The sequence below is a fragment of the Triturus cristatus genome, chromosome 7, assembly GCF_964204655.1.
Source record: "Triturus cristatus chromosome 7, aTriCri1.1, whole genome shotgun sequence".
Taxonomy (NCBI): domain Eukaryota; kingdom Metazoa; phylum Chordata; class Amphibia; order Caudata; family Salamandridae; genus Triturus; species Triturus cristatus.
Genome location: NC_140590.1, coordinates 1,852,345,633 through 1,852,367,812, shown reverse-complemented (window position 1 = coordinate 1,852,367,812; position 22,180 = coordinate 1,852,345,633). Strand labels below are relative to the sequence as shown.

The 22,180-nt window shown below is 49.4% G+C and overlaps 1 protein-coding gene across 1 annotated transcript in view; it reads right to left on the bottom strand.

The window, feature by feature from the left end:
- Positions 1-267: 267 nt before the first annotated feature.
- LOC146813447 (sulfotransferase 6B1-like) overlaps positions 268-22,180 on the bottom strand; it is a 184,621-nt gene continuing 162,708 nt past the window's right edge. The window contains exons 6-7 of the mRNA XM_085620206.1: positions 11,515-11,671; positions 268-537 (exon numbers count right to left, since the gene is read on the bottom strand). Coding sequence (XP_085476332.1) covers positions 407-537; positions 11,515-11,671 — 288 coding nt within the window. The 3' untranslated portion in view covers positions 268-406. The remainder of the gene's footprint in view (positions 538-11,514; positions 11,672-22,180) is intronic.

The window sequence follows — 22,180 nt, the reverse complement described above, 5'->3', positions numbered from 1 at the left end:
CACAAAGAGTCGCATGAGAAGCCAACACTCTCTTAGAGAAGGCGCTGGACAAGCAGTGAGGCTGTGCAGACTGAATCTAAGACCACAAGCTTAGCACAAAGAGTCGCATGAGAAGCCAACACTCTCTTAGAGAAGGCGCTGGACAAGCAGTGAGGCTGTGCAGACTGCATCTAAGACCACCAAGCTGTGTTTTCTTTTCATAATGAAATATTTTTCAAAGTAAACGTCAAAGATTTCAAATTAATAACAAAATAAGTACAGTAGAGGCATTCTGAAAAATGTATTTATTCACCAAAGCAGTGGTCTCAGAATTAAAATAACTGAATAATTTTCCACTTAGAGCTTGTAATTCCGGCTCGGCATGGGTCCTGACTCATGACGTCACGGGCAGGGTTGAAATGAATGTTTAGCTCTCGCAGTGCACTCTGTAATTCATCCTTTCTCCAAGTTTGGTTCCTTCTAAACACTCTTCAAACTTTGCATCCATCTCCCGGCTTTGAGCCTCAGAGAAATAGTTCTTCCAGTCTCCGACATCACCTGTGCAGGAAACACAATAAAGCAATGTTATCTATTGCCAAGTGTCGTCGCATCACTTGCTAACAGCAGACATGTGATACACAGAGTTTTGTTTCACCAGGGGCTAAAACTGAAATTATTACACGTTTTGTCCTTTTTCTGCTAAAACAGATAATTATTGTAAATTTCCTATTTCTTGTCAATGACGTGACAAGAACTCATTTTGAAGACGCAGAAGGCCAGTCCGCGGGCTCCAGACAGGGGAACCTCCATTTTCATTAGTTTGCAAACTGAGGAACCGCCTTTTCCTTGAAAAATGTGGAATTCGACACAAACCACAAAAGAAATGGGACACGGAGGTAAATAAATGTCACAAGAAAACAGTGAGGGGGTAAAAGGGGCATTAGAGTAGGGACAGAGAAGAGGGTATAAGTTGAGAAAGTAGCGTATAGTTAGGGGAAGAGGTTTGAGGGTTGGACGATGCACACGGTCCTCGTCCTAGGGTCTCGCTCTAGAGGTACTAGAGTACAGACACGGGTTGAGGGACTAGGGTATAGGGATTTGGGCATAAGCAGGTATTGAGGCGTTAAGGTACAGGCAGAGGTAGGGAAACCACAGTACAGACACGGGTGAGGTACCAGGATCTATGAGCAATGATGCAGTGCTAAAGTGTAGGCAGGTGTAGAAGTAGTAGGGTGTAGGAAGGGGCGGTAGTACTGGGGACGAGGTAGCCTGAGGCATTCAATGGTGCGGGTAGAGATCTTAGAGTATGGGAACAGTTAGAGAGAGGTCAAGGGGGTGTACATTTAGTAGGGTACAGGTAGAGGTACTAGAGGGTAAACAGGGTTTAAGGTACCAGGGTATAGGCAATGATAGGGGTACTAGGGTATTGTCAGGAGTTGGGCACTAGGGTAAATGGCACAGGTAAAGGTAGCTAAAGTGTAGTCATGGGTGGTAGTAGGGTACAGGCAAGGATAGATATACTATGGTATTGTGAGGGATTGAGGGACTAAGATATAGGGAAAGGTAGAGGTACTAGAATATATGGGCAGGGTAAAGGTACAAAAGTGTAGTAATGGGTAGAAGAACATAGGGTATCATAAGGGGCAGAAGTATTCGGATATAGGTAGCACAGGGCATACTTGCGAGTGGGTAGATATACTGGGATAAAGGAGCAGGGGCAGAGGTTCGAGGGTACATAGATTTATTGGGATATAGAGTGAAGTAGAAGTACGAGGGTACATGCAAAGGCTAAGGTACAAAGGTATAACCAGAGAGGGAGGTGCTGGGATATATGGGCAGAGGAAAGGGTGCAAGAGTGTAGTCAAGAGTACAAATACTAGGATATGAGCAGGGCTTTAGGTTCTCGGTATCGGCAGCGTTAGAGGTACTAGTGCATGGAACATTGGTTGGGAATTCAAGGGTAGGTAGATTTAGTAGGGTATAGTCAAAGGTAGAGCTAGGGTATCAGTAAGAGAAAAGGTACAAGGGTATCAGCAGCAACAGAGCACATGGGTAAAGAAAAAATACAGTTGAGTGAGAGGACGCAGGCCTTAGGATAGGAATAGGAGTAAAGAGAGAGAAGAGGGTGATGGTGTGTTATGTTGGTATGTGGCACGAGGTTTTGATGCCGCTGGTGTTGTCTGCTGTCCTTCTTTTACAGTTGTGCCTTTGATGTGGGGAGTTGGTTCGAGAGGCATGCTTTTGAGGTGCTCAGATGCCCTGGCTCCAAATAAACTATAGGGTGTATGCATACCTTTGTGCAGAGACAGGACACAGCCTATTCAAGTGTAAGCGGGCCTGGGCCCTGCTCCTCCCTCCCATCCTGCTAGTGATGGCTCATCGAGTCATACCTAAGCTCCCAATGGTGTGTGGCTGTCTAGGAGGAATACACAAACCCCAACTGTGACCGAGAGACAGGCTGCAGGCACCAAATGGCTAAAGCAAGAAAATGCCAGCTTTCTAAAAGGCGAAATAATAACAGCTGGCGTTCACTCTACTTAACTGTTGCTCCAACTAAACTTGTTATACGGCAACTATTCTAACTTGGTGTGCAATGCCTGTGGTGGTTCCACCCTACCACCAATTTCTGAAAGGGACATTTTCAGAATTGCAATTCAGGAACTGCCTTCACCATAAGTTAGGATTTTAAATTGTGATTCCAGAGCCACCAAAAATGAAGGAGATACCTGTTCCCATTTGTAAATTACCCTTATAAAATGTAATAAGGTAATTTCAATGTTATCCTATGGAAGAGGTACGCCTTGCAGTAGTGAAAAAAAACAAGAGTTTTTCTTCTACCAATGTAAAACTTAAAAGTGCATGTCCAACTTAGTAAACACATTGGGCTGTCATGATCCTACCCTAGAAGTGACTTATATGCATGAAAAAAGGATGGTTTGGGCCAGGCAAAAGGTGTATTTTGCCAGGTTGACAAAGCAGTTTAAAACTGCACACACAGTCTCTGCAATGGCAGGCCTGATGCATGTTTAAAGGGCTACGTCAGTGGGTAGCACAATCCGTGCTTTCAGGTGCACTAGTAGCATTTAGTTTACAAGCCCTGGGCACAGGTAGTGGCACTTCACTAGGTAAAGTAAACATGCCAGTTAGGTATGAGCCAATCAACCATGTTTTAGGGAAAGCACATAAGAACCTTAGCACTAGTTAGCAGTGGTAAAGTGGACTGAGTCCTAAGGCTAGCAAAAATGAAGTGAACTAAAGCAGGAGGTATGAAGACAAAAAGTTAGGGGAAGCCCACGCCAAGGATGCCAGATCAAACACTTGTCAAACTCTTCATTCTGTCACTTTCTTTCTCCATCTTTTTCCCATAGTGTCCTCGTTTACTATCAGTCTTTCTCCACTTCCTCTCAACTTGTCTTCTCTATGAGTTTTTCATCCTCTTTCTCGCTACTTCTGTCTACTGTTCCCTCATCCATATTATTTCTTCTGCAATCCTGATTCGTCTGTGCTTCCATCGTTTTCCTTTCTCTTCCATCTTTTTTCTCTCCTCTCACTCCCCTCACTAATTTCTTATCCTCTGTACCCCATTATCTCATCTCTCTCACTCATCCTTGTTTCTCCTCCCTCCTTTTCCTTACTATCCTCTTTCTTCAGCCTCCAATTTCCTCTCTTCAAAGCTAGAATGTCAGGCTTGCAAAGGAACCGTGTGTCGTAGATAGCCAAATATATTCTTTGGCTACTGATTCAGCCATAGTTTACCTTCTACAACAGAGACCACAGGACAAACAAATAAATAACCCAATGTTAAATTTATGCAAACTTCATGGGTGTCATCAGCCTCACACACTCAGGGGCATCTGCATGCACATGCACCGGGGTCAAGGAGGGTTCACTGGCCACAGCCAGGTGTCCCAGCAGCTGAATAATCGTACTAAACCAGTGGAGAAGCTAGCGATCCAGCATGGTGGACGCGAGTTAGGTGAGCTCTGCTCACCCCAGCGACAATATCCTGCATTTACCCTGTTTTGCCGGTCGAATTCCCCACTGAAGTTCCCTGTGGGGGTTGAGACTTGAGTGGCCGCACTCGTACCCGGAGAAGTGTGGAAATCGAGATGCTTGCGGCAGCAGTCGGGAGGTGCGCCGGAGAGGCCTTGTAGGCGGATCAGCAGCGGCGACATCAGAGCGGCTGCGAGGGCAGGCGCGAGCGGCAGTGCAGATTCGACCTGAGACCGGTGGGGTCTGGCGGAGAATGCACCTAAATTCCTGGGGGCCGCCCGGCTGTGATGACGGCGGTTGTGTGGAGGGCAGCTCCACGTAGGAGACCCGGTGAGTGCCCCGGCTCGGCCCTCCTTTCCCCCCTTCCTCCTCCTGCCTCCATTACAGTGCTTGGCAGCCAGGTCAGGCCATGAGGGGAAGGCGTCTAGTTGGCTGGCTGCCCGGGGGTTGGGACTCCCTCACGGGGCCGGTTGGGGCCCTTGCGGCACACTGTAGGGCAGTGATTGAGGCGCTCAGGCCTCATTGGAGATCGGCGAGCCGGCTAACAGGGCCGCGTCTCCCGGTCGACGGCCGCTTGGAGTGCACAGGCCCTGCGCAATCGCTCTAGGGGCAGGAGGGCAGAGACGCCACTGTGGGAAAGTGTGCCACGGCCTGCACCCCACTATAAACTGACCCGGTCAGTGATTGTGTGCGCTGTAACACAGGTCAGGAGGCAGCACTGAGTGTGGGCCTTGAGTGGAGGTGCGCCCCAGAGCAGTTTGGAACCTTGTGCAGCAGCGAGAGGCCCTGCCGAGTCATCTGCAGTGTGTTGGGGGCTATTAACCAGTGGATCAACACTTGGGGAGCTGACCTGAGACAGCCAGATAATTCCAAAGCGTCCTTCGCTGCGAAGAGCTGGGCCAGACCATTGCCTTGAAGGAGGAGACTGGTGTGGGGGTCAGAGGACCTTCCTGGTACCTGGAGGTGGCACCTGAAGAGACAGTGGGACACCTATTGGGGGGGCACGACCGTCCAAGGAAGCGGCCTGAATAGCGCCTGGTGCGGTTTGTGGGCAGGAGATCTCCACCCGTGTCCTGTATGATCAGAGGCTTGAAGCTGCAACAGATATAATTACTCGCGCTTCTAGCACAGTTTTGTGCTAGAAGTCTGGCAGGGGGGCAGCTGAACCGCCGTTCTAGAAGACAGGCATCTGAACGCCACCATGACTAAGGACAAACCGGTGGGAGGATCCGCCAAGCAGAGCGCGCTAGACTGCTTTACTGGGTCGGGCGCCTCTGCTGCAGACCAGGGAGGGACACAAGGGGGCATCCCAGACAATGCCGTGCTCATGGCGGCCATCACACAGTCAAGGGTTGCATTGGAAACAAAGATTGGAGAGGTGGGCTCTGACGTCGCGCTCCTGCGCCAAGATCTTCGAAATGCAGTAGAACGCATTACTGAGGTCGAAACCAGAGTCCTCAAAGTGGAGTATTCAGTCGTCACACTGCAGAAACAGGTCGCATCGCTGGAGTCAGTCACCAGAGGTCTGGCCTCGCGGGTGGAGGAGGCGGAAGGCAGGGCTAGAAGAAACAACTTCTGCTTTGTGGGTTTCCCGGAGGGATGTGAAGGGTGGACATGGAACAGTTCCTTACTCGGTGGCTAGTGAGCTGGCTCCCTTCAGAGTCACTGCCCGGTTGTTTATTAATTGAAAGGGCGCACAGGGCCCTGATGCAGAAACCACCCCTGGTGCCAGACCAAGACCTGTCATTGCTAAGATCCTGAATTACCATGACAGAGATGTGATCTTAAAACAGGCTGGACTTAAGGAACCTCTGCTGTACGAGAACACTCGCGTCCTCATATTTCTGGACTACACTAGACTAGTCCAGCAGAAACGACAATCATTCATGGCAGCTAAGGCCCACCTCTGTGAGCTGAAACTTACCTATGCATTGCTGTATCCAGCCAAGCTGCGGGTGGTCCCGCACTCTCTTCTTCGAATTGCCAGAGGATGTCTTCAATTGGCCGGATGAAACTGTGAAGCTCCGGCGCCGCACGCTGCCCAGGTTGAAGTCTGATTCGTCGTCTAGTGAGGTCATCTGCAAGCCACCCAAACTTAAGATCAAAGGCTTCATGAGGTCGAGATCGAGATGCCGCTCCAAATCCTGCAATGATCCTGGTAGATCTACATCAGTGCCTCGGCAGGGATCTTCGGTATCATAGCAGTGCCATGATGTTTTTGAATGGGGGACTGTTGCTGCCCTGTGTCCAGACTGATGAAACATGAGCAGGGGCTAGTACCTCTGTTCCTATTACAACAGTTGAAGGGAACATCCGTTGACTATGGGCAGGTTATTGGGGATCCATTGGGGGAGGAGGGCGGGGGGTGCCCATTGGAGCCTGCAAGCCACCTCCGCTGCAAGAGATACTTCAGCTGTTTTGAGGTATGGGGGCGTTGGGGGATGTTGGGGAATTTTAGTTTTATGTTTGCACTGCGTTTTTGTCACAAATGGCTTGCATTTGTACTCCGGATCAAGGCTGTCCCAAATTTTGAGGTTCAGAGACCCTTAGATGGCGAGTCTTATGGATAGGGCGTGACTCCACGCGGGAGAACTCCGAATAGTGAGTTGGAATGTCAGAGGGGCTCTGGATAAGGTCAAGAGAGGGGCCATACTCCCAACAGGCTAAACAGCACCGAGCTGATTTTCTGATGCTTCAGGAGACGCACGTAATGGGTACTAAAGCACTGTGTCTCCTCTGATATGGCTATGGCCAAGTGTTTCATTCTGGCTTCACCAGGGGGTCGCATTGAGTCGCAATTTTGTTGCATCGTAGAGTCCCGTACAAACATGTTAAGACATGGATGGATCCACAGTGGAGATAAGTTTTCATTGAAGGCACCATATACGAGGAGCAGGTGGTTTTGGGTTGTGTGTATGCTCCCCTGCCTTTACAATGGGCTCTGGTCGACTCTGTAAGCGGCCATGCCGGAGGGGTTGGCAATAACAGGGGGAGATTGGAACGATGTATTGGACCTGGCGGTGGACAGATGGAGATCAGGGGGACACCGCACCGTCCAACACAGTACTAAATTGAGCTCCTTAGCGACGGGACTGGGGTGGGTAGATGTTTGGCAGCGGTTGCATGGAACGGAACGCAGCTACACATATTTCTCGACTTCTCACGACTCGTACTCCCGCCTCAACTATCTCTTTGTGCCCTTAAGAGCAGTCGGGAGGGTGAGGGCTGGGTAGATGCTCCCACGGGGCTTAGCCGACCATTCTCCAGTGGTTCTGACGGTGCAGTTGGGTCCTGAGAAACCGCCCTTTTCTGGCATCTCGCCTCATGGCATCTCCAAGATGGGAAATATCTGGATCACATTGGGCAGGCACTTGAACAATATCTAAATCCGAACGTGGGGATGGTGGCTGAGGCCGCAACGTTGTGGGAGACCATGAAACCTACTCTGCTGGGAGTGGATATTTCCTTCTGTGTGGCAGCACGTCGTACCCGGCGGGAGGCTCTGCTGCGGTCAGAGGCCCACCTAATGGAACTAGAGCAGAGTAGTAGGGAAGAGGGAGGTAATTCGGTGTGCCGACATCTAGCGCTGGCGCGTCAAACCTATGCCGATACCCTGATGGAGGAGGCCTGCCTTGCGTGGCTCGCGTCCCGTAGCAGGATCTACCAATGGGGCGACAAGTCCAGTAAATTGCTGCATAGGCTTTGCCTGGGGACCTTGCAGCCCCAGGTTCTCCCAAGTATACCGGGCCCTGATGGGCGGGTCCTGAGTGACCCCTCCCTCATCGCCGAGAGTTTGCACAATACTTTGCAGAGCTTTATACCCCCAGGGAATGTCTGCAGGAAGATGCTATTCATCGTTTCCTAAACGACCAACCATCCCGCACCCTTTCTGACGACGAGCGAGCGGACTTCTATTTACTGAGGAGGAGATTTGCACTGCATTGGGGGAATTGAATTTGGGTAAGGCGCCGGGTCCAAATGGGTTCCTCAGCAAATTCTTTAAGAAACACTTTTCCCAGATGGGGGCAAACTATCACCAAGTCATCGAAGAAGTGAGAGACCGGGGATACCTGTGGCGAGATTGGAGGCATGTGGAAGTAGTCGTATTCAATGAAGCAGGTCAGCCCCCGGATGAACACGCCTCTTATCGCCCCATTTCGCTTTTAAATGTTGAGGCCAAATCTCATATAATTACATTGATCCATACAGATCAGGCGGGCTTTATGCCGCAGCAGGCAACGCGCCACAACATCCAGCAGGCGCATAATGCCATAGCTGCCATCCAGGGAAGAGGCGTGTCGGCTGCTCTTTTGCTGACTGACATGGATAGGGCGTTTGACTCCCTCAGCTGGGTATACCTATTCGCGCTCCTTGATCGGCTTAACATAGGCCCACGCATTTTGGCATAGCTAAAACTATTATACAGATCTTACGGCATCAATGAGGGTGGCGGGATCCGTTTCCTCTAAATTTTCAGTAGGCAGAGGCACTCGACAGGGATGTCGCCTGAGGCCATATCTATTTGCGCGAGCGATGGAGCCGTTGGCGGCATGGGTACGGATCGACGCGCAGGTGGTGGGGTTTGAGTGCGATCATGGGCTCTCGGACCGTATAGCCTTATATGCGGACGATGTCCTATTTTTCTTGATAGACAGAAATAGGATGGGCCACGGCTCCTTCGTATCATGCAAATTTTTGGTGAATTATCGGGACTGCATATGAACCCGAGTAAATCCACACTGTGGGCACTGGGGGACATGGCGGACTTGGGGTCCTATGCTACGGCAGTACAGGCATCAACTGAGGGCGTGAAATATCTGGGGGTTTTCCTCTCAGACCTGCCTAGAGTAGCGTGGGACAGAAATATAGTTCCAATCTGGATGTGGACTAGGGAGGAAATGAAAACTTGGTCACGCACGCCCCTCTCTATAAATGGCAGATTGGCTATTTTTAAAATGGTTTGACACTGCCGTGCCTGCTCTATAAATTACAGAATTATCCATATCCGGTGCCCCTTTCATGGTTTTGCCAGGTTAACTTGGCGCTGGGACATTTTCTGTGGGCGGGGTGAGCTTCCAGGGTGGCGCTGCGGACCTGCTTTCAGTCAACATATAGCGGGGGGTTGGCCACATCAGATATTCAGTCGTACTACATGGCCTCACATCTCCTGGTGCTAAATGAATGGTGAATGGAAACCGAGCCGATCCCGCCTATGCAGTGGAGCAGAGGTGTATGGGGGAGTCCACCTTGCATACTATTCTGTACTTTGCATCGATACATAATTCCCTACCATAGGCCACTCAGGTGGTGTTTTGTGTGTGGAATCATTCCCTCCGTACGATGGGGTAGTGGAACAGGCTGACTAGGGAGACCCCATTATGGCATAATGGCCGTCTAGCGCAGCTGGTGGCACTCGCTGGATTTCATGGATGGGACAATATAGGAATTTCCACATTGAGAGATGTAATGAGAGGCTCGGTGCTCAAATCTTTTCAAGATCTTCCGCGAGAGTACCACATGCCAAGAACTCAGGGGCAGATCATCAACGAGGCGATAAAAAATTTTCGCCGCTTTTGCGTCCGTTTTCCGACGAAAAGCGGTGATAATTTTAACGCCCTATTAGCAAGGACATGCGTGAATCCATGCTTCTTCACCCTTTCCCTTAACGCCCAGCTTTGCATCTCTAATGAGATGCAAAGTGGGCGTTCCTCCCCAGAATACCGGGAGAAATGTCGCTAAGCGAAATTTCTTAGCGGCATTTCTCCTATTATCAAGCCTCACGCTAAGAAGCATAGCGGCAAGAAAAGTAGAGATAACCTCTGTTATCGCTACTTTCCTTTCGCCTGCTTTTAAACTGACTTAGCCATGATATCCTATGGAAGATGGATATCATGGCTAAGTCTGCCTTACCCTATCAGCAAGCTATCGCCAAACCCTGTGCGATTATCGCTGTATTTCCAGTGATAATCACACAGTTGGCAGCTTGCGCTCTGAATCTTATCGCTTTGGAGATAAGCGTTGGTGATAGCATGCTATCTCCGCGATAAAATTCAGAGTTGGCCAGCGATAATTATCCTTGCGTTAAGAGCGCTGAGTGATAATTATCGCCTGGCCTTGATAATATGCCCCTCAGTTCTGTAAATACCTCCAATTTCGTCATGCTATCTATTGAGTATCTCGGGGCTGGAGGCTCTCCCTTAATTCAGTCCAACTGAGGCCAAGATTTTCATGGGCGACCTGCAAGGTCAGAAGATATCAAAGATTTATCAAGGATTGATAATCTTTGATATTTTATGATCTTGCGGGTTTCCCACGAAAATCTTTGCCTCAATTGGACTGAATTCAGGGAGAGCCTCCAGCCCCATAGTCCCACCACACTAGATAACCTCAGAGGGGTGTGGGTTGGGGATGCGGGTTAACTGGATGGAGATGACTGGATGAACGCGCTGGCCTCCCCTAGAGGAGCAGCGACATCGATGAGATTGCGTCTCATTCAATTTAAATACCTTCATCGAGTTTATTATACTAGGCTCAGGCTCCGGAGGGCACATCTGGTAGCATCTCCGATGTGCCTGCGCTGTGGACGCGAAGAGGGGTCCCTAATGCATACTATTTGGCACTGCACAGCGCTCACGAAATTCTGGAGAGGAGTTTTGGCCTGTTCGGCGGAGGTATTGGGGTGGGAGCTCCCCTCCTCACCGAGGTTGACAATTCTGCATATCATGGAGGGTATAGGAGGTAACATATATAAGAGGCATTTACTATTACTGGGGCTGACCTTGGCCAAAAGAGATACAGCAAGGCTGTGGAAGGTGACAGCCCCTCCACCTCTCTCGGCATGGAAAAATGGGTTAGATTTTAATATGGGATTAGAGATTCCGATATTTAAGGCTAGGGGCTGCCCGCAAAAACATCCCATAATCTGGAAACGATTGGCAGATTACCGAGACCTGGAATTGGACCCGGTGCCCCCGGTGGACACATTTATATCTGCCTTGATCTGTGGGCCACTGGGGTAAGGGACTGGATATATAATATGGGACTCGATTCCCCGGGATGGGTGATGTAGTGACGATCGAATCGCAGCAGTGTGTTAGTATGACGGGGGGGGTGTTTAGGGTGTTTATGTTATATTGTGTTTTATGATTTTACTGCCAATAATGTATACACTTACTGTCAAAGACATTGACTTACAATGCTGGTGTGGCAGTTGTTTCCTGGGTCAAGGAACACTGCACTGTATATGTCTTTTTGACACAATAAAATGTGTTTTAAAAAAACCCAGGGGAGAAGCACCTACCCAACCTGGTCGCCATGATACAACTGGCAAAGGCAGAACAACGTAAACTCAGTGTGGCGTTGCACAACATGTGGGGACCAGGCAAGAAGTGCTCCGGTCTTGCTGAATGCACGCTACAGTGGATATGATGCAAAGCCAAGTAACAAAGTCAGAGCCACAGTGCCTGGCTCTGAACCTCAGCACTATGAAAATCCCATTGACCACGGTACCATTCATGATTAAAAAGATATTTGCAAACGTACCTTTTCGAAAAACATGGGGGCCCAAGATTCCGTGCGTCTCTGTGGACCTTCCTTTCATGGCTTGGAAGTGGCCTCTTTCGGTGATTAATTGCATTTGCTCTTCAGTCAGAATAATCTCAAAAAAGTCTGCTATCTTCTTAACTGCCGCAGCCAGATCCTGGAATGAGAAGACTCAGCCTTAAAACGTATGTTCCTCACCGGTCGCTCTAGAAGACACAAGGCCTCTTCGAAGTACCATTAGGCGTCACCCAAAGACAGATTTTAGCTGTCTGTTGTCAAACACCTCTTATGTACAATTCCAATACTTTGAGTGCACTTTCTATCTTCCCATTGCTTATTATTTGTTTATTTTCTTGTCAATCTCATGTTCTTGCTTCTTATTCAGCGTCTTTCCATACTTTTCTTGTGTTGCGTTTTCCCTAGAGGGTAGCTTCTTTACCAACCTTTTGATTGGAAGATGTAAATCCTTCCACGGCAAGCATCGGTGAACTAGTTTTTTCTTTTTCTTTGAGCCTTGCATGGGAGTGCACATGTTTTTTTGCTCTCTTTCCCAAGTGCTGCTTCCCTCCTCACATCCCCTTTCCTTACGCTCACTGTACTGCTCCCCACCATCCAGCTCATCCGTAAAGTCACAGCACCAGACATATTGTTGCCAGGAGTGACTAAAGATCAGATTTTATTGGGTTTGTTACATTTTGTTTTCTTTTTTTGTTTCACAAAATCTGGAATACCAGAATAAAAACCTAACCGTGGGGAAGAACAGGGTTTTCACTGAATATGTATGAAAATCCTCTTTCCAGAAAGAAAAATTATTTTCTAGAGTCCCCTCACCCACCAGGGTTTACCCTAGGTGTCATGCTTCATCATTGGGGTCCTCTCAGTACGCTGCAGATTGAGGCGTGCTGCGACTTGCGGAACTATGTAGGATCACTAAGTTGTGGAAATGTGTAGTGCAGTGGAAGTGGAGTGGAAAAACAAAAGTTAAAATACCTAATTAGTGGGCTAATATGTTATTTCTGCCCCTAGTTAGTATGACTAAAATCAGGGGTTAATAATATGGAAAGTCTAACTATAATGAGTATAGAGTCCCTAGTATTGGGTCGACATGTTTCGGGCTGTCCCCTCAATGCTCTTCTTCAGGGCCACACGAGGACCAGCCCCATGCGTGCCACTCCTTAGCAAGCCTATAATTATGAATTAATAAAGTGCACACCTACTGTGTACACACCTAACACGTAACACATGGTTGATCACTGACATGTAGTGTTTTAGTTTAGGCAGAATTTTGCCTCATGATGTGCAGGGGTAGAGGGGCTTGTAGTCACACCTTCGTTTAAGCCCACCTCTGGCAAATCACCTAATGGCACTCCCGGAGACTGCATGTTTTATTTTCTGCTTTCCATGTGAAGCATGAAAGCCAGGCCTCGGCACACAAAGGCAGCATTTCTGGAGGTGGGGGAATGCTTCCAGACTCATTCTGCTTGTGTTGGAGGCCCAAGATGTACTCGGAGTGAATGAAAGGATGTATCTTCTCCCGGCGGCCCATAGATGTTCTCTCCGGGCTGCTGGAGAGTGCCAAATGTCTGCAGCATTTGCACCCGGTCCTAGTCACCTGGAAAGCATTTGGGAAGCATTTTCCTATACATTATTAAATTTCTCAGACATCTGTTATGTTATTCTAACTACTTGAAACTAATCCAGTGTGTTAATTCCTTATCTGGGTCACAGGCAACAGGCTTTTTAAAATCTGTTCAGGGTTTCTTGCGTAAAACCTGACAAATAAACCATGCTGTGTGCAAAGATTGAAAAAAGTGACCTGTGTTCTGTTTGGGGATGCCTTGCGATGTCTGTTTGCTCTTCCTTAACTTCTTTAAGCACGCCTTACAAACAAGTATTGACAAAGCCAATAGCGTAGCACTTGCATCATAGAAGTGAGGTGGATTGGCTTTGCCAATGGTTATTCATGAAGTTGCTCACTCCATCCATTGGGAGTGCCACACATCTGTCTGCAGACAGTGGAGAGTAGTAACATTCTACATCAGTCAGTGGCTGCTCATCAGCTGGTCGCGGCGAAATTTAAACTACGCCGATGTAAGACATTAAAGTTTGCAATTTTTGCGTTGCACTCGTTATGCAAAATTGCTAAAATGGTGCCCCTACAACACGTAATTGCACCAACATTTGTGGTAAAATGACAGCATAAAAGTGCAGGAACAGCGCAAACAACCACAACACGAGTGACTTGTTCACGGCAACTGTGCGTTTTGCTCTATTTCTTAGCACGAAATATGCCCTCAAGCCGAAAATGAAGTACGAATTTCGTGCTAGAATATAGCGAAATATGGCAGACTTGCATTTTGGGCAATTCTGAGTAATTTCCCTGAAATTTCATGTAAAAATGCAAAAGCAAATTATGCAAATTTCTTACACCCCTAATCATCAACTGTAAGCATGTGTGTCATCATGACAGAAGCCAATGTTTCAGAACTGTTTTCAACGATATCAGGTGCAAGACATTTGTAATGCACGCCCAGAGCGCCATCTAGTGGAGAGATAAAAAAACTGTTCTCTTTCCCCAGCCTTTCATCACTGCTAACAAGAACTAGCTGTAATGTTGTAAGATGCCAGGCTGTAAGTACTTTCCCCCACAGACTCTCTGGAGACGTTCTACTTGAAATTAGAACCTTTATTAACCTTATAGGACACCTAAGGAGAGAGCGCCGGGCAACACGCTCCGATCGCGTCCCTCGTTCGCGCCGTTCTGCTCGCGCATGCGCGGTAGCGTCCGACGTCCGCTACGCGCCTCTACGTCCCTCCGTAGTGCGCGCGTCCACTAGACCGCGACGCTACATATCTCCCCCTTTTCACACCACTCACACAAAGTCCCCGACCCAGAGGTCAGTCCATTTCAAAGTCTCTGAACTTGGATGGTCTCACCACTGCTCTTCCCCCCCGGGTGTGTCTTACCGGAGTGGAATGTCCTTCTCGGCTTCCCTCTGTGGCCAGGCCTCCGTCAGTACTTTTCGGAGTGCCCGGACTCTCTTTCTCTTTTACCTCGCCATCTTCTCTCGTGGTCTCCCCCATGGGTCTTCTCCCTGAGTTGTCTCTCTCTCTCTCTTGCTCACCGCCCATGTCCTCTCCGGGGCCTCCTTCGGATGAGTCTGTGTCCTTTATCACCCCCTCTGCCGGGGTTTCCCCTTCCGTGCACTCTCGGGGCCACTGTAAGATCTTATTGCATTTGGCCATGCGCTCGTGTGACCACACGTTACCGTCACTGAGCAGTGCCGCCCGGTCATACACCTCTTCCACTCTGAGGGGTGGGGAGTATTTGCTTTCTCCTTTCCGCTTAAGGACAGCCAGCTTCACTCTGACCCACTCCCCTTTTTCCAACGCCGCATCTGTTGTCTTCTTGTGGCGGTTGTAGTGCTCCGTGTAGATGCGTTGTGCCTTCTGCAGGTTGTGCTGCACCACTGCTGGGGACCATTTGCTGGTGATGGTCTTCTCCTGCCATGCCACATTGTCTTTGGTAAAGGGTTGCCGCCCCCGTAAGATCTGGAAGGGACTGTACCCCGTTCCGGTGGGGGTGATGCGGTATGCCCATATCGTGCTGAGCACCTCCTTTTCCCAGTCTTTACCTCTTGTGATGGCCGCCTGTATGGAGCCCATCAGCACCCTGTTAAACCTCTCTACTTGTCCGTTGCTGGATGGGTGGTATATCGAGGTGTGTTTGAGTATTATGCCATTCCTGTTCGCAAACGTGACCCACTTGTCGGAGATGAACTGGGGGCCATTGTCGCTGATAATGCTCCTGGGTATGCCTTCCCGAAGGAACATCGCCTTGAGGAAGCGTAGTATCTCGTCCGTGTCCATGACCTCGTTGATGTGCACTTCTGGCCATTTCGAGTATTTATCCACTAGTACACATAGATATTTGGGGATGCCTTGGTCGTCCAATATTGGTCCCAGGATGTCTACTGCTACCTCTTCCCACGGGTTGCTGGGGTTGGTGAATTTCCCTAGGGGTGGTCTCATTGGTTTGAGAGTCTTGTCTGCCCCTTGGCATTGCGCGCAGTCCTTCACGTGCCTCTCCACATGCGTGTCCATTCCTGGCCACCAATAAGTTTGTTTTGTTCTGGCCTTTGTCTTCACAATTCCCAGGTGGCCTTCGTGAAGTATGGCTAGCAGGGTAGGTACGATGTTCTCCGGCGGCACCACCCTGTCACCCCTGTAGACGAATACTCCATCGTTGCCCACCGACAGCTCTTCTCTGACTTCGTAAAACTGCCTGATTTTTGGGCCTTGTCTCCTCCTGTCCGGCCATCCCCGCACAATGCACGCCTTGATTTCTTCCATGTCGGCATCTACCTCATATGCGTCCTTCCAGTCCTGCCTACTGATGGCCTTTTCCGGATCGTCCGTCAGGGCCACCATCTCGTCGTCGTCTTCCCTGTCGTTGGAAGCGCTGTCCATCGCCGATGCCCTGCTGAGGTAGTCCGCTATTTTGTTCCTGGAGCCTGGGATGTACTCCACGTCGTACCTGTACTCCAGGAGTTTCAATGTCATTTTCGCTATCCTGGGCGTGGCGCTGGCATGGCCATCTGATGTTAGTACTTTCACGAGAGGCTTGTGATCTGTCTTCACCTGGAATCTGGTCCCCCACAGGAACTGACGGTACTTCGCCATGGCCCACACTACCGCTAGCATCTCTTTCTCTATCACGCTGAACTTTTGTTCCGATGCTGTCAGCGTCCGGGACGCGAAGCTGATCGTCTCCGTTCCGCCTTCTGGTCTTTCCTGCATGAGCACGGCTCCCAGCCCCTTTTCACTCGCGTCCGTCATCAATATCGACCGCCCCTGGGGGTCGAATCCTTGCAGTGGGATCGCTCCACCAATCTCCCGTTTCACTGTGTCGAACTCTTCTTGCGTCTCCTCCGTCCATCTGAACGCCGTCTTGTCCCTCGTGAGTTGCCGCATGTGGTGGGTTTTCGTGGCAAAGTGGTGGACGAATTTACTGTAATACTCTGCCATCCCTAGAAACGACCGTACTTCCTCCTTGGATATGGGTGGCGGTGCTTCGCAGATGGCTTTTACGTTCCCTCTCTTCGGCGTTATTCCTTGTGCCCCTATCTCATGTCCCAGGTAGGTGACAGATGTCATCCCAAAATGGCACTTCTCCCACTCTGCTGTGAGGCCCTTCTCCTCCAGGATCTTCAGTACTGCCGACAGTTTCCTGTCGTGGTCCTCCTGCTCCGTCCCCATCACTAAGATGTCGTCCTAAAAGTATTGCACTCCCTCAATGTCCTTGAATAGGCGGGCCATCAGCTTCTGGAACACCGCCGCTGCCGAGGCGAGACCGAAGGGCATGCGGCAGAATTGGTAGCAGCCGAACGGCGTGATGAACGATGTCAACTTTTTGCTTGTCGGATGTAGTGCTACTTGATGGTACGCCGATTGCAAGTCTATGGTGGAGAACCATTTTACTCCTTTCGTGCGGGCCAACATTTCCTCAATGCGTGGCAAGGGGAACTTCTCCACCACTATGCACTTGTTCAACTCCCTGAGGTCCACACAGAGGCGCACTTTGCCTGACGGTTTCATGGCCACCACCAAGGGAGCCAACCACTCCGCGCTGTCAATGGGCTCAATGATTCCTCCTTCTTCCAGTCGGAGGAGCTCCTGTTGCACCGCTTCCCTAACGGCAATCGGGATGTTCCGTACCTTGTGCGCGACTGGCCGTGCGTTGTCTTTGAGAACGATTTTGTGGGAAAACTTCTCCAGCCTCCTATCTTCCCGCCGAAGACCTTCGGGTGCCCGCTCCGCCATTTTCCTGCTGTCGACTCCTCTCCGTCCAGCGTCGCCAGCACTTGGGTGTCCCCTCCTGCGTTCAGCTGTATTCCCAACACTCCCTGGTCCATCCAGCCCAGGACTGACGGTCCTTTCTCCGCAACGTACAGCTTGCAGATCGCACTCCTCTCCTTGAACTGGAACTTCATTGTCTTGAACCCTACCATCGGGATTGGGTCCCCTGTGTAGGTGACTGGTCGAATGTCGGGGGGTTCTAGATGTGCGCCCCACGTGGGTCTGAACTTCTCGCTCCATACTGAACGTTGAATGATCGTGTAAGGAGATCCTGAGTCCGCCACGATGGTGATGGGTATGCCTCCTACTATCATGTCGCATTGGGGCTTGCGCGATCTTCTCTCCTCTATGCCCAGTACCTGGTCTTCAATACACAGGACTTCCTCGTCTTCTTCACGGCCTTCTGCTTCTTCCCCATCGTCCTGTGCCACGAACTTCACCGCCTGCTGTCTTCCTTTCCTGCGGCAAACCTTCTCGTAATGGCCGACTAGGCCGCAGAACGCGCACTTGGCTCTGAATGCGGGACACCGTTTGTCGTGCGCTGCATGATTCGAGCTGCCGCACCTGTAGCATTTCATGGCCTCGCCTTTGCTCTGTTTCCATGACGGTCCGGGTCTTGGTTTCCCTGTGGCCGCCCCTCTGTACTCCCCCGTCGTTTGTTTCCCCCGCGCCTGGTGGTCCGCGTCATCTACTTTGTTGACTGTGAGTCTGGGGGCCTGTTCTCTTTTGGCTGCTTCCGCACAGCGTTTTGTTAGCTCCGCTCTCTTCACTATGGCGATCACTTCGTTCAGCGTTGCATCTCCATTCGCCCATAGTTTGTCCTGTACTGACTTGCTTGTCGTGTGCATGACGATCTGGTCCTTGATGAATTCGTCCTGCAGTCCGCCATACCTGCACGTCATCGCCAGCTTCCGCAGTGCCGCCACGTAGTCATCCACGGATTCTCCCGCTTCTTGCTTCCTCTGCTGGAAGTTATAGCGGTCGATGGAGGTGCACGCTGCTGGTCGGTAGTGGTTGTCTAGATCTTCTATGGCGTGGGTGAACACGTCTGTGTCTCCTACTGGTCTAATGATCGGTGTGAGATTTTGGAACACCCGTATCCCTTCTGGTCCTAGGTTGTGTAGGAGTATCCTCTTCCTCCTGGCGCTAGAGAACGCCTCCTCGTTCTCATCTTCTAGCGCTTCCAGGTAGTTTCTGAAGTACTCCCTCCAGTCTTCCCACTTCATTATGGGTTCTCCCGGGCGTGGTAGGAAAGGTATCGGCGTCGTCAGGGTCGCTGCCTGTGCACTCATTTTTGCGTCCACTTGCTTCCTTGGGCTACCAGGTGCGTCCGTCCCCACTCCCCTGCTTCGGGTACCTGGGACTGCGTTCGAGCCGGCTGCTCCGTCGTCCCCTGACTCCGCCAGGATCTCTTCTGCGACTCCGCCGTCCGTCCGCGATATCCCCTACCACGTGGCTGGCTCCTCGTTGCCCACGTGCCACTCTCCGGCTTCTATCTGCCTCTGCCGCGCTCTCCCGGTGTGTAGGTGTCTGCTGTTTAGTCTCTCCGGTCTCTCACCGCGTATGGTGGTGTTTTTCCTGGTGGGCTTCTCTCTGATGCAGGTTAAGGGGGGCACCTTCCGCCTGTTGCACCTGGGGTTCTTCTTGTCCCAGTCTCGTCGCCACTGTAATGTTGTAAGATGCCAGGCTGTAAGTACTTTCCCCCACAGACTCTCTGGAGACGTTCTACTTGAAATTAGAACCTTTATTAACCTTATAGGACACCTAAGGAGAGAGCGCCGGGCAACACGCTCCGATCGCGTCCCTCGTTCGCGCCGTTCTGCTCGCGCATGCGCGGTAGCGTCCGACGTCCGCTACGCGCCTCTACGTCCCTCCGTAGTGCGCGCGTCCACTAGACCGCGACACTACACTAGCATTCCAGAATGTTGTTTTGTGTGATGACGTCACTTGGAGATTTGAGACATCTTTGACTGGGAGGCCACTACAGTACAAGAAGGACTGTGTGTACAGAAACATAAGCTACTTACACCAACGGAAACATTACAGGGCAGGAGCACTCAATCCACTAAATTCACAGCGGAAGAGGAAGTGACATCATGCATCCTTTCGCTTCCAGATACCGTCACCGAAAGTGATGTCACGTGATATTTTACAGTGATGGTGTTAATGAAAGTGGCATCAAACTGTGCACTTGTTGACATCAGCAGAAGTGGATAAATTCATCCTACAGCCAATGTTTAAAACCCATGACCATCTTATGGAAGCAGATATAGTCTCACAGCCTCCATCTCACACCCATTACAATTCTTCCCACCTGCAGGTTTAAGCTACCAGTGGTCAAGGCGCTCAGCTCCGCATTATGCCACGTTCAGCGAATCATGGAGGGCACCGTCACGTGGGCATGTGTGCTATGCTACAGGGAAATCGTACCACAGATGTGCAAAACTTTAAAAGACAGGGGCAAAAAAGGTGTGGTAAGTAGAACAAACTACAACATTTCTAAATGGGCGCTTTCAAGCAGAACAAAGTAGTCCAACCCGCTTTTTTATTGTTTGACACTCTGGTAGAGTATTTCGTTTATTTTCATCAAGTGGTATCCTTCAATCACACGTCTCAAGCTCTTGCCAACAAAACAAACTCTAATACATTAGTGAAAACAGCTGGAAGACGCTGCGCTCGGACTGTGACTGAGCAGGCTAGCCTGCTCCGGGAGGGAGCTGCGGTAATCTACACCAGATGGAGAGACAGGGAGAGAGAGACCGGAGCAAGGACAGGGACAGCGTTTACTAACTTAAGCAAACCTTGGGCAGTCAGGATGTGTCATTTCATCATTACAGCAATACGTCAAAGGCACACCGATTACACACCTAAAGGAAACATCACGAGGGATGTCCTAAAAAAGAAGAAAGCCAATATTTACATTGACGTGTAAATTAATACATTTGCTAATACAAGACAAACACGAGTTAAAACCTGCATTAATATTAATAGACTTAATTAAGTGTCATAGCGCATGTAAATTCTGGATTTTAGCAACAAAACACTCTTTGCATCTAAAACAAGCATTTGCAATGCAATAGGTATCGCATTTATAAGAGTCTGAGCCATTGGCATCGTAAATGACAATGCCTTTTATTTATGTGCTGTTTTTAAAACAGATAAATAAAAGGCATTCTCATTTACAATGCCAATAGCTTAAACTCTCGTGAATGTGAGATCTATTGCATTGCAAATGCATGCTATAAAAATAAAAAAACAACAGGCAGGACAAAGCTATTTGAGAAAATAGTGCTCGGAGGCTGTAATTAAGGCCTACAGAGTAACAACACCCGTAACAGGGGGTTTCGCCATGGGTGGTTACAAAATGAGACAAGGCAGTATTATAAGGAGGGACTACTAAGCCTTTTGACTAATGAACATTCACAGTTTACATTGGTCAATTGCACAAGTCAATGAAAAATGTGGGCGGAGAGTGGGCGGAGCTTCAAGTCCCTACCTCAACACAGAATGCCTCACAGAGCAGCGCATGCGCTGCCCAGCCTCGACCTAAAAAGGGGGAACAGTAAAATAATTGTGAAAAACTTGAGGGGGTGCCAAGGACTTTTATTTTACATGGTGGGCGCAGCATTAAGAAGTTTGAAGGCCTCTCCTCTAGATGGAAGATGGTGGCTATTGCTACCCCACACCAAGAAACGTTGTGCATATGTATGCACTATATGTGTTACCTAGTTTAAAAATGACGTATTGCCCTCAAACAATCAAACGTTGTACTAACGTGAAATTGTCAGCATTCAAAGAAAGTGAAATAAAAAACTGGGCGTTATACATGATAGTGAATGGAATTAAAGGAAGTTGCTTACATATAAGTTTGAAAGTTATTGTGGCTGTGAAATGCATTTAATATGTACATTATTAGCTACAGGCATACAATAAACACTAACTCATTCAGGAAAAGTATCATATGTGTCACACTACGAAACCACCATTTACAACTTACTAGTACTTTCTGTTCATGCCTGGGTAGAAATGTCACAAAAGGGGGATTAGGTGGGTAAAATTGGATTTAAAAGACCTCGGCAAGGACATTCCCGGTGGCTGCTTCCCGCAGATTCCAGCCAAGAGCATCACGGGCACTGGTTCAACAAGGACGGCACATCTGGAGGCAGTAATCATAACTATTGATTGCCGTCTTATCTCTTTATTGCAGAACCTGTATAATATGTCCCTAAACAATTCGGAATAAAGGACAACGCTTGTAATGCACAACGAACGCGGGACAATGTCAAGGCAAAACCTCCGTGTGGGTTGTCAGCGAGATGATGACTCAGCCATTTTATTAAATCACATTATTTTTAACTCTGTAACGGAAACAAAACAAAAGGCTGCCCATCAACAGGGCTGCACAGCTTGGCTCTGAAGCTGCTTTGCTATGAAGCAGCACGCGCAGGGCACTTACGTCTGTCAAGCGAGCACCCAGTTGTTGTCTTCTGTGTTTCTTGCCTATAACACGCTCTGCAAGGGTTCGGGGTTCTGGCAACCCAAACAAAACAAGCGATCGCGATTGTCCTGGCAGCTTAGAAAGTGACAGCGCACACAGGGCACTGAATGTAGAAAAAGCACGTTATTGTGCCTCCAGTAAGACAGACTCAATAAAGAATATAGTGCTTACCGTGTAAGAACCGAAGTAAAGAGGCCGTTAGCCATGGGAGGATACAAATGACCACATGGCCGTACTAAGGAGGGACTAACAAGCCTACTAAGGAATCAGACACCAGCATTTATGAAGGACAAAGACACTAGCCAATGA